At 37.2% G+C, this 13,539-nt stretch overlaps 1 protein-coding gene across 5 annotated transcripts in view; it reads left to right on the top strand.

The window, feature by feature from the left end:
* The window catches only part of pwwp2b (PWWP domain containing 2B), an 87,869-nt gene that overhangs the window by 3,035 nt on the left and 71,295 nt on the right, over positions 1 to 13,539 (top strand). For 4 of the 5 annotated variants that reach the window (XR_007264272.1, XM_048608848.1, XM_048608851.1 and 1 more), the window contains exon 3: positions 905 to 2,548. Coding sequence is in view for 4 of the 5 variants with exons in the window: in XM_048608848.1 (XP_048464805.1) it covers positions 905 to 2,531 (1,627 nt within the window). In the remaining variant the exon portion in view is untranslated. Of the gene's footprint in view, positions 1 to 904; positions 2,549 to 9,730; positions 9,750 to 13,539 lie in introns of those variants that run through there. The other variant, XM_048608849.1, reaches the window with a different exon arrangement.

Here is a 13,539-nt window from a genome sequence, read left to right as displayed (position 1 = left end):
CACACACACACACACACACACACACACACACACACACACACACACTTCTATTTTGTAAGATGCTCTGAAATGTGACTTCTTGGTGGTCATGTGTAAAATTTGTGGGTGAGAGGACTCTAAATTCTCAAGTTCCTTTTTTCAAACTGGAAACTTAACTTGGTATCCCTTCAAATCTGCGTCCCCACGACTTGATTACTCCTAGATATTTATCATTTCCACAATTTTTAAAAAAATATTGTTTAGGTATGTAAAACTGTAAAGAAATGTTGTGATCAATCATTTGAACTCTACCCTGATATCATTGTCCTAAGAAAATATTGAATACTTGTTCTGAGTTTGTATTTTGAACATGGTGCTTTTACTTGCAAATGCGATCTGATATATGTTCAAATCAGCTTCCTCCCTGTTGTTTGCAGGAAATAGAGTATTGTCGAAGTTTAAAAAAACCATTGCATTCTGTTGCTTTTTTTTTGAACTTTTATCACTTTGCTGTTGGTTCTTATTATAGATTCACCCTGTTTTTAAATAAAATGCCTTTTCTGTAGACACTTTAATCATGTACGAAATATCTACATAGCTCTGCATGCCATCGTATCATTGGGTTCAAATTTCTGCACTACAACTATTTTCTGACTCTGCCTTTGTGAACTCCACAAAAGTTAGAGTCTGTTATGCTAGACATTCAAGACCGTAGGATACTGAAAATATGACTTCAGTGGTAAAATATGTTCAGCTAAATTTTCATCTTTTTGTATGTGACAATTAGGTTTAAATTCCAGTATTAAAAATGATGATCTTGCAGTTTTGCTAAGTGCAGTGCGCAAGTTGTATCAATTCTGATCAGAGTCAGGGTGGCTATTCATTGTGTTTTTTTTCTTCTTTCTTAAATACTTTTATTTGCCAGGTCTGGTTTGTATGGTTTTCCTGCGAACCAGTTTGCCAAGCAAGAGGAGTTTCCTGCCAAGTCGTGTACCAGTGACATCCTTGATGGTAAAGAACAGGCAGTGTGTCAAACTGAGTCGCAGCTTTGCAACATGCAAGTTTCCAATATGTTAGGCAGAGAACAAATTTCACCTCTTCAGCCATTACCAGAAACTGTGCCTTGCTTTCCACCTTATTGTGAAGGTGTACCTCTACCACAGCCATTAGTATTGAGACAGACTTACAATCAGTGGGTTCCCCAGCCGCCACCTCGGACAATCAAGCGCACAAAAAGACGCCTGTCAAGGAATCGCGATCCTGGTAAGCTTATAATGAGCACCATCAGATTGCGGCCAAGGCAGGTACTTTGTGAAAAGTGCAAAAACACACTAAATCAGGAGGAGGACGATGATGACAAAGATAGACACAACAGTAAGAATGAGAAAAAGACTAGCATGGAGGAAAATGAAAAGAGGAAACCTGAGGTAATGTGCTGTGAAAATAGGAAAATAAAAAAGGAAAAGAAAGATGATAAATTTTCTGGTGAATTGGTACATCGAAGCCCTGTGATAAAAATATCATATAGCACACCTCAAGGTAAGGGAAAAGTTGTAAAAATTCCCTCACGGGTACATGGTTCAATTGAGCCCTTTTGTCCTAAAAGGTTATTGCAAAATGAAAGTGTGGACCAGGACAAAAATACAAATTGTGAGGAAATGGAGGTTCTTCCAGAAAAGTCATTCTCTAGTCCACCTGGAACCATTCCAAAGCTAAAACTGACTAGACCTTTGCATTCCAGTGCAGACATCCCACCACCTAGAATTCGACTAAAACCTCATCGGCTTAGTAATGGGGACAGTGTTGCAATTTATAAGGCCGAGCTTGTAGATAATGTAAATAGGGACGCACAGCCTACAAGGAGATCAGATAATGGTACACTTCATTCTGAAGAATCTACAGGAAAGAGTTCAGTAGAGACGTCAGGGAGTTCTGGAGAGGAGGACCAATGGCGGTACAAACGGAGTCGTCGAAGCAAGGATCAAGATGATCTGACTGTGTATTTAAGTTATAGGAAAAAACGAGCAGATTCATCAAGTTTATCAGTCTGTAGTAATGATAGTTTAGATGAATCAAAGTCTTCTAGTTCAGAGATGACTTCGCCAGAAGTATGTGATTTTGCACCTGGAGATGATGCTTCTGTGTCATCGTCTTCCAAAGAAGAAAAGACAGTGCCTCCTTTAACTGTGAGACTTCATACCAAAACTGTAATGAAATGTGTAACAGCTGATGGCAGGACTATATCTGTTGGAGATATAGTATGGGGAAAAATTCATGGCTTCCCCTGGTGGCCTGCACGCATTCTCAGCATTAGTATTAACAAGAAGGAAAATGGGGCTCCACAATGGCAGGAAGCCAGAGTGTCTTGGTTTGGATCACCTACAACATCGCTACTTTCTGTATCAAAAATCTCCCCATTTTTGGAATATTTTAAATTGAGGTTTAACAAAAAGAAAAAAGGAGTATACCGCAGGGCAATTACTGAAGCTGCCAAGGCAGCTGATCACCTGACACCTGAAATTCGATCTCTTCTTTCACAATACGAAACTTAACTGAGCAGCAGCAACAGGTGAGTGACGAAACAAGTTTCTATTGAATTTAATTATGTGGACCTCTGAGTAATTGTTTTTCACACTTTAAAATTAAGCAAAGCTGTTGACCCCAATATTATGGGAAATTGCATCCTGTGAAACTGCTATATCAACTGACCCAAGTCTGCAGATTGAGAAGTATTGTGCAACACCTTTTTGACTGGATGTTCTTGGCCTCGAGCGATAACAAAATACCCTTTGGTCTGTCAAGCCTCTGCCATGTACTTACGGAGTGTGTACTGTCATGATTGGATGCTGCCTATACCCCAATAGTTATACGATTTCCTGGGGAAGCAAAAAAAAATCACACAAACCTGACGTCCAATTAGGAGAAGATGACTGTGGGTTAATGTGGATTCTTTTCTTTTGGACAATCCAAACTAGTCCAGCAGGCAACCTTGCCTATTGTTTCCCCATCTTTTTATAAAATGAGATTTTTGCTACGGGCAGACATTGGTCACAGGTCTCGAGTGATGACTGCCTGCTTCTTTAAGTACAAGAACTGACCATTTGTTCTTGGTCTAACATCAATACAGGGTTTGGAGGTGGTGGGGGAGGCAACATTAAACCTCTAAGTTGGCCCTCTATTGAGTAATTTGTGTGCACGGGTCCTACGTTTTTCTAAATCCATTTACATTTTATCATTGGAAGCACAATCTTGTCCTCCATTTGAAATAAGTCCTATCTAATAACCCCAGAGTCATGCATCAGTAGAGTGATAGTCTTAGTTTTTTAAGTCTTGATGTAAATGAAGGTATTTAAGCTGGGAATCATCTTTTGTCACCCCTTTTCCAAAGCCCCTCAGTCAACAAACAAGGGGGCCAAAACTGGGTGCAATATTCAGAATATTGTCTAACCAGCAAAGTGGCATGGCTTTGTTTTATATCCGAATAGGTCTATTAATACAACCTGTTTGTTTTGGCTGTAGCTCCATGGCATTGGTCATGACATTTTATTTTGTTAAAGATGAACTTTAACTCCAAAATGGTTGTCTTAACTGATTTTTTTACCTGAAGAATTTAAGTGTACTTGGTGCCCAAATACATAATTCTACACTTCATGTCAGTAAAGTACAATTTTATGCACTTTGTTCATTTCACTTGGTTCATTAAATTTGCTGACAGAAATATGTTCCCCTCCACTCTCCCAGCAATTAGATAAATTTTATCATCTATAATGCTTCTGCTGAGCTTTGCTTGGTAGCACAACTGCCTGGAAAGTACTGTGGAGGCCTTGATCCATTTAAATATTGTACAACCTTGCGTGATGGAAAACAAAATTTAAAACATTCATTATCTGCCGATTTGTGGACTATTCCTATCCAGCCATGTCTAAGTACCTTAGAGATGAGGCTTTTTAAAAAAAAAATTACCATTATCCCTGTAATGATGTCACTGATCTTTAGTATCCTGGACAGATCCACAGCCATTAATAACGTCCTGATGATGGAATGCCGCCAATTCTTGGTTCATTTTAAATTCCAGCTGACTTCTAGAAGATACTGTCTGGTAGAGTAACGTTATGAAGTACTAATTTCTGATATTCCTGCCTTGCCACCTTAGTAACTACTTCTGCATTCTAAAAAAAATCCAATTAATATATTGTATTGGGTCCTTCTTTATCTGACGGAAGGAATCAAAGATTCTAAAACGAACAATTATGTGACACATGTTAAACATTCAATTAATGGGCCTACAATTCCCTGAATCTCACCTATTGCCCTATTTTGAAAATCTGGTCATTCTTCCTATCCACATTACCAAGTTCAAAATTCAGTCACCTGTAAAAAGGTGTGTGTAAAGGAGTAGTATTGCACATGTCCCATGTGTCTCTGTCACACTTTTGGGTTGCTGGTAAGATGCTTCTAAATTTTGCGTGTAATATTTATAATTTTATTTCCTGCTATACAAAAACATAGCTCACTATTGAGCAACATTGCTGGAATGAGGATTGATAAAAGGTAATAATTTAACAGAATTTCCATGGCTTGAGTCCATTTCAGTCTGAAATTTTGAGATGTCTTTGAATCAGTCCTGTACATTCTTTAAGAACCCTCAGACTATTTAAGCAGCAAGGGCTTTGCCATACCCGCTGTTAATGTCCATCTTCTTACTTAATCTCCTCTTAGCTGCTCTGATTTCTCTTATTTGCACATGTTACTTGACTGCTTTGTGAATTCTGTATCTTTTCTTATGCCTCAATTTCCACACTGGAAATAAAACCCCACTATTCCCAGAATCATCACAAAAGTTCAAGATTTTATAAAAGTATGCAGAATTGCCCAATTTATCTATTGTTTAGACCAAGGTTGACAAAGCACATACCAGGATTCTGCACAGACTAGTTGTTATTATTACAAATAGACTCTAGCATTAGGCTAACCATCGACTAGTTAAAACTATAAACCCCCTTATACACACATACAGAGAAACTTTTTAAAAAGGGTATTATGGGCAGAGAGAGAGACCGAGAAGGCAAATTAATGGCCTGTTTCCTGGATTCACTGAGATGATCTTTTTGAATTGTTACGACGATGTGCTCCTCGATCTTCCTTCACCCAGTACGACTTCTTGCTTGAAGGAGGCACAGAGTCACAGGTTCACACTTTGAAATCTCTGACTTATTGTTGTAAGCAATTGACCTGGGGTATCAAACTGGCTTTCTTCAGACGTCAGATGATTTTATTGCAGATAGAGGACAACTTCGTTTCTGGAAGTGCATTGGAATCTCACCTAACCATTCGCACCCATAAGTTGTTGCACTAACTGGGAGCCTGTCATACATCTGTTGGCAAACAGGAGGCATTTAGCGTCAATAAGTCGTCACCATTCTCCAGATCAGCTACTTGTTCTGGTTTCTCTCACGCTCATTCTTACTCTCAATTCTCCTTGCTTGCTCTCTCCCTTGCTCACTCTGTCTGTCTTTCCTCCCCTTGCTTGCTTGCTGACCCTTCCCCATCGCTCATTTGCCTACTATCATTGCGGTCTCACCATCTTAGTCTATTAAAAACATAGAAATATAAAAGGATACAGTCTTTATACACGTACATATGAGCTGAAATGTTTTCAAATCTCCTACATAGGTAATGCACCATTGTAATTTTCGTCCCATACCCCTTTTTTATTTTAAAAATGGCTTGTTTCTGCTTGGCATTAAATTTTCTGCGTAGTCTTTCCAGTTTGTTTCCAAATTGTCAACTAATTTTATAAAATTAGCATTCAAATAATATTTTGTGCATTTGTGCTGACAAGTTGCCTAATTGTGCCAAGCCAGATCTCCTCAATTTGATGACCTGTGCACATTGCACTTTTGGTTTTGGCCAATTTGGCTTAGTCTTTAGAAGTGTGATTCCAACATCCACTTAAGGTGATGGAAGGTAAGGGCATTAATATTGGCTATGCAGTGCAGAGTTGAAGGTCCAGTGAATTTGAATTTTCTTTTTATTTGATGGGCTACAACAGTTGGAGTATTTGCAACTTGTATGGAATTGACTTGCAATGAAGATTTCTAACTTCTGTACAATTAAAATTAATTTGACATAGTGAAAACAGCCACCCCTGTTTCATGTGGTTTCATGTGCATTTAAGCAATGCTGTGATTAACCTTATTTGGACCAGTTCACTTAAATCCAGTCTGAAATACATCAGTGTAATGAAAAAAAGTTTCACTTCAGACTTTTATGCGGTTACTAAGTAGTGCATCATTTCACGTATTGTTTAGCATCAGCAATTCCCTAGTTGTCAACATAGTGAAAACTTCTTTTATTTTATGTGACCAAATGTTAATGGCCTTGTATCAAATATGTAATTCCACAAATCACTGTACCTTGATGAAAAAAACTATCTATATTTTAGATGTTTTTATAAACTTTATAATTATGGATACCAAAAAGTAATACTTCAGCATGACATTTCCTTGGAATAAGGACAAGTTAGAAATGTAATATGCTGAACAAGTGAAAGGGTAAAAAGAAGGGAAGAAGGATGAGGTGTATGAAATGGTGAACCAAAGAAGAAATTAACTAAATAAGGGTTACATGGTTCAAAGTCAGGGAATTGCAACAGAACTTGTGGAGTGTTTTGTTTCTCCATTTTTTTGTTTGCAGGTTGGGTTCCTGTTATTCATCCTTTATTTACATCATCTTTGTTTCTTTAATACAAAAGCAGACTACTTCATGTGCTGTAGATGTTCATTTATTTCCTTAGGTGCTGCCTGACCTAAGGATTTGGTTTTGGTCCATATAAATCTATGCATTTGACTTTTAAATTAAAGTAACTTGAAATAGTTAGGGTATTTAGTAACATAGCTAATATTTGTGCTTTGTAGTGACAGCATAGTGATCAGTTCCATGTTTTGTGAAGGATGCAACCTTTAGGTATTTAAAAGGCTATTCTTGTCTATTTTTAGAGGATTGTCTCTAACTAGAATTTTGATTATTTGATGTGGACCTCACCTTTTCAATGTTTTGATGTCAGGAGTCAACATACTTGTGACAGCCAATATATTTCACCTTACTAATGCATTCTCATTTCTCTTAATTCTTTTCTATTTGTTGCTCTTCGATTAATTGTATTCACTGATGAATAGCAATAATGTTGGGGTATGGAGTCTGCCCTGCTTTGTTATAAGATGTTTCTATCATACTTTGTTAGTTAAGCCAATGTACTAGAATTTTTAAAATTAATTTGTAAAGGTAGCTCCTACTTTTTCTTTGTTCTAACCCTGTAAGTGAATATACTGCCGACTGAAGGCATTAAGTACTAGTGCCACATATTTTTCATTTTTGACATTCTTAACTCTGTGTGGCCAGCTGCCACATTTTCATACAAGATAGCCTACCAGCTGTACAATTGGCTTTGCCTTGAATGTGACATTGTCAACAATTCATTAAAATCACTTTCTACATCCTGTTTACCTGGAGGTGGATAGATTTCGCAAAGGTATATTATTCATTTCTGGAGCAGCTACATTTTACTGAAGCTTTTCTCCATATATGTCAACTTCTGTTTCACTGACCCGGGGTATTGATGGATCGCTGTAGTAAACATTTGAAGAGGCAAGGATTGATGGGTGCATTTGGATTGCAAAAAGTTGGAAAGTTCCTTTTCAGAGTCGTTACTGGGATTTACTTTTCTTTGAAATTCAGTGGTTACTTTGAATTAATGTGAAGATGACATCTTAAAATTTGACAGCAGGAAGTTCAGGAATACTTGACAAGTTAGTTGGGCAGAGCAGTGAAAGATGTATTTTCATGTTTAGAAGTATACTATGTAATATTCATGGCTTGAAAAAATAAGCTATGTGAGCAAACCCTCCAGGGAAAAATGCTGACCGTGAGTGGATAAAAAACTATGGTTCACATTTCTTGTTTTCCTGAAAGTGTGTTCGGATTGACGGGCTGTCATTTTTTATTTTTGTACGTAATGTTATAAAACAGTTATCTGTGCCAAATTTCAATTAGCTACAGTTCAAGTATTCTGTGCAGTTTTATCTTTCAAATCATAGAAGCTAGACACATGGATTTACAATAATGGTAAACTTTAGTTCTGGATAGATCCTTTACGAAATTGATATGGTGGAAGAAGGAGTTTTAAAGCTGTTTTAAAACCTGAGGGACTTTGATAATCAAAACCATATCTGAACCATCTTTTTGCTTTACTTTTGCACCATACAGGAATTAATAATTAAGTGGAAAGGTGGCTGAATTAGGGATTGTGTGAGATCCATGGAGGTGACATGTAAAACTGTTAGAAAAAGCAGAAAGCGTGAGGATTGAGTGTTTTTTTTGAATTCTGCAAGAAGGACACAAATTTGATCATGAGGTGGAAAATAAAGTATAAGAGTGAAAATGCAGGGAACATAGAAATTGATGGTAAAAGCATCTATAAATATGTGAAGTGAAAGAGTAGTGAAGACAAATATAGTTCCCTTGCATTCAGAAACCGGTGAAATTATAAGGGGACACAAGGACATGGCAGAAGAATTGAACACACACTTCCTGAACTGTCCTCAAAAACATTGCACAATAACCTCCCAGAAATGTTAGGAAACCAGAGGTCTAGTGAGAGCCAAATTGAAAGAAATTAATGTTAATAAGAAAATGGTTCTGGGGAAATGAATAGGGTTAAAGGCTGACCATTGACCAAAACCTGATAATCTACATCCCAGAATACTAAAGGAAATGGCCCTGGAAATATTGAATACGTTGGTGGTCACCTTGGAGCAGTTCTTACAGACAATAAGAACAATATATTGGCACGAATTGAGAATTTGTTGACAGACAGGAATCACAATGGGAATAAATAAGTCTTTTTCTGAGTGTTAGGCAGTGACTATAATGGGGGTATTGCAAGTTTGAATGCTTCGTTTCCAGCTATTTATGATGTATATAAATGATCTGAACAAGGTCTCTGTCTGCTCACTGTCAACACTTTGGCCACTGTTTGGATCATCTGAAAAGTACCTCTGATAAATATCGTGTATCCTCTTGGAAATGTCTATGTTTCATGAAGAGCAAGCAAATTCTGTATTTTTTATTTGTGGGTTTTGATTTGGTGAATTAAGTATAGTTACAGTTTCTGTGTATCACACTTGATTGACCACAAAGTAAATAACAGTGTTTTGCACAATTAAATAGCTCTTAGTTAATGTCTGGAATGAAATAAAATTTTCTTCAAGCTGGAAGCTTTAGTGGATTTATGTTTCTAATTTTTTTTGTTTTGATTTTATTGCAATCATCAAATCTTCACTTTTTTTGGTGGAAACGTAAACTGGAAACCTTGGTCAACCTGTCTCCTTTCTCTTTGTGCAGACCAGGAATAACTGTGAATTCCTTGCCTCTTGTGTTAGCTGATCAGGGCAGTGCTAGGAGCATTGCAATTGACTGTAGAAGCTCCTAGAATAGGACACTAGGAGAAAAACCATAAATGCCTAAGTGGTGGAGGGTTTGAAGGTTGCCATTGGGGTGCATATGCTTTAAGTATTATAGCTTTGTGGACAGCACCTTTCTCTGAGTCTCCTGTGCAATTGCAGCATACAAATGCTAGTAATCCTAATGTTGCATTTTTTTCTTTTTCCAAATATTTTCAAAAATACAGAACCCTAATAATTGTTAAATTTCATCTTATAATCTGTACCAACCTGCCTCACCTCTTTTGCAGAAGATCTACTGTATCGATAGAATAGAAGAATGGTTAGAAGAAAGAAGCTGCGAAACATATAATTGTATCTGATAGGCAACAATCACAAGACTGACTCTTTAATTCAATTTTTGTTTTGAAATGACTAAGTTTGCATGGAACAAATATGATCAGCAGACTGTAAGAAAGCAAAAAAATGTAGTTGCAAGGCAGAATGTGAGCGCTGTGTAAGTGGGGATTTCCAGATTTGAACTACCCTCTGTCAATCTTGTTGAATAGGCTATGGACTTTGTGAAATTACCAGAAGTTACTTGTTTATTTTGGATGGAATTTACTAACAACTCAGTTTACAGATAATGACTGGTTTAGATGCCAAAGGCCTTTACAGTTCATAATTTGAAGAGGAAAGTGTCTTCCAGCCTCCCTTTTTAAAATTTGGTCTCTTTGAGCCTTGATGAGATGCTCAAGTCCCTTTTACTGGTGCAATCTTTGAACAGTCTTACTTACTTATAAAAATATTTTTATGCAAGTGAGCTTTGCTGGCAAGATGGTATTTTTTTTTAACTTTCTCAAGGATAGTTAGGAATGAGCAGTGATGAACTTTGAACTGCTGCAGTCCATCTGGTGTAGGTGCTTCTACAGTGTCATTCGGAAGGGGATTTGACACGGCGACAATAAAGAATCAATGAGCTAGTTCCAAGTTAGGATGGTGTATGACTTGGAGCATGAGTGCGATAGTCAAGGCTGACATTTCGGTAAATATGCTGACTTTTTTTAGGGATACCCACAAAAATCTGTGGAAGTTGGGTCAATTGAGACTTTAATTAGGTAACAGTACACCAGAAGAGGTTAGGAATTTGTTTTTTTTTAAATGTAAATTGAGGTCTGAATCAGTTATGATCTAATTGAATTGTTTTGGATCATTTATCAAAACCACTCTGGAGAACTCCCACCAGTGTTGTCTCCCAGAATGCACCAAGTCCAGTGGAAAGATAGGCATACAAACTCCATCTTTATTGAAATTAATTTCACCATGTTGCCACTAGGATCATTCGAAATTGGCTCCATTGGTCTGTGCACTGTATCCCCTTGGCAGTAATAGGCCTCCAAAGCACATCCTCTTTCCAGAAAGATAAGGATCGCACCTGATCTTGAGGAGAGCAAAGAAAAAAATTTTTAAGTTTGAGGGCCTCATTGAAAAGGAGACAAGTTGACTTCAGTGCACAGAACAGATATGCCATAAACTATACTGTTTAGCAGCTCATCATCTAACAAGCCACAGCATAATCAGAAACTGACCCCAAAAAAGTTTGCAAAAAGTGACACGTAGAATGAGAGAGAAAGAGAGACAATCCTCCTTCCCTGGGGAAACTGTTATCCCCTCTGTACAAAGGCTGTGACTCCAGGATGGGCCTGTTCAGTCACCTGAGGACTCAAATGAGGCTGGCTCATTTTGATGAACTGACAAGGGATGCACTAAACGAATGCAGGAATTGGTTAGAAGAGGTTGAATTGTTCACTTCTGTCACTATTTTCTAACATTTCTATTAGCTGGACTTTTTTTAAACTATAAAAATAGCTCATGTAGTAGGGAGGGAGTGCTGCATTGTCAGATTTGGGTTTGTGGGTTAAATGTTTAAAATTAGCCCTCCGCTTCCTATTTTGCTGGACAGAATTTTCCATGACCTAAATCATAATGGAACAGGGAGTTCTTCTGGTTTCATGGTCAACTTTCAATCTTCCTTCAATTGATCCAAATATGGATTAAGCAGCTTATTTGATGTTTGTCACATGCTGCATACAAAGCTGACTTCACCATTTTTCTGAAAGTAATTATACTTCTATGAGTAATTGGTTGACATGATTTAACATGTCCTAAGGATTTAATGGTGTATTATAAATAAATAATCTCCAGTTATCCTCCATATGGAAATACACTGGGGCTAATTTGGCCATAACGTTGTCCTAACAATGGTGCTTGGAACATCCTGAGCAGGTCTTTTAAAAGTCGGGGACTGTTCGTGTGGTGTTTATGGAATATGTTGATTTCCTCTGGGGTAGCATTATGGACTTTTTTTTTCTTAGCTGACCAAAAATGTCTTGATCATACAAGTTTACATCTATTGAGGGAAGAGCTTATGTGAGAAATTATTGGGAATGGTATGATTTACCTGTGCTAACTAGGTTTTTAATTTTCTGATGTTGGCTTGGAAGAAAAATAATTAAATGTTCCTTCGTTTTCTCTTGAAATATTTACATTAGAAGTATTTAAACACATGAGAACTAGATTTTGTATGTTGGACATTAAAGTAGGTCATTTTGATTGTATGCGATGGATGTTGCAACATCAATTATTGAAGTCCTCTTGGTATGAAATTTGAATGAACGTTTGCTCTTGCTGACAATCTGATGCCTTTCTGAACTTTTGTGTTGATTGTGAATCTTGCTGTACTTCTCTTATATTAATAGAGATCTATAAAATAATACATTATTCCAATTATAAAGGGCTTAGTTCATTTACTCCCTTTTTTCCGTCATTGAATAACCCATTCCTTTGTGATAAGAAATATCTGATTTATCATTTTATATTGGTGTGAGTCATGTTTCTAATTGGATATAATACTAAGATGGCTCTGGTTAGAGCATTGTATCACTTAAGTATGGCTTCACCTGACTTGTGCTTTACTGTTTGTGTATTTTTTACTTTTGATACTTGCTGTTCAGCAATCCGATATATTGATATAGCAATTTGGGGATAGAAATTTTGAAGTCTTTGAGCATAAAAAAAATATTATTTGAGCATTTTAGTATTTGTGAAAATAAATGAGAAATAATGAAGGTTGGGTTCAAAAACCCAAAGATCCTAGGTGTGAGAGAAAGCTAAGAAAAACATTTAGTAGCAGTCTGGAGAACCAAAGGATGAAGTCAAGATTATTCGTGGGAATAATGTGGGTGGCTGGGAGGTTTCTTTCTGAGAAAGAGCAACACTGTTTAAAACTTTTAAAGGAACATCACTGAAATGGTTGTATGGCCGTTTGACTCCAGGTGCCTAAACAATAAATGCAGGAGCTTTTTTTAATCTCGGATGGGCTGACTTCATTTTCTGATAGATTTGTCTAAACTATAGTACAGAAATTTAATGAAGCATTTCATTTCAGTGGAAAAGTCTAATGTATCTGTAGTTGCACCAGAATGAACGGATTTGTTTTTAGACATTTATCTGCCTTCTTAGTCTGCCTGAAATGTGCCTATCTGCGCTGATGCATGGTACCCCTAAACCTTGTGATGCTATACCTTCAGAATGAAGCAATGAGCTATTTTGAGGATTTGTTGCCTGTGAGGTCCCCTGACTGTTGTCATGTGTGTGAAGGCCATGGCAGATATAAAAGACCTGAATTAGTCCTGGACAGTTAAGAATGTTCCATATAACGTGTGGGTCACTGATATTTAATGTGTCATATGTTAGGAGGCCTCCATTTCCAGATCTCTGGCACCAGGGGCAATGAAATGGCTCTGATCTCCTCTGCTCCCTCCTCTGTTGTTGTGAGTCATGCAACCTCTGGAGGATTCCTTCCAATGCTTTTCTTTGGTCTGGTATCTGTGCTCTCTTCCACAACAGAAGGAAGAACAGACCTATGGATAATAGTAAGAGTATGCATTAATTTGATGCATGCAGACCTTTTGGTGATACTGATTTATCAGGGAGAAATATGAAATTGTATAAGGATGAGATGCCTGCCAATGCCTCTCTACAAAAAGAAGAATAGCTTTGTATGAAAAGTAAATGTGTGTATGTGTGTCATAAAGTAGGCTTGCAAAGACCAAATGAA

The sequence above is a fragment of the Rhincodon typus genome, chromosome 20, assembly GCF_021869965.1.
Source record: "Rhincodon typus isolate 14 chromosome 20, sRhiTyp1.1, whole genome shotgun sequence".
NCBI lineage: Eukaryota > Metazoa > Chordata > Chondrichthyes > Orectolobiformes > Rhincodontidae > Rhincodon > Rhincodon typus.
Note: the sequence above shows the minus strand (reverse complement) of the source record. Positions and strands in the feature narration are given on the sequence as shown.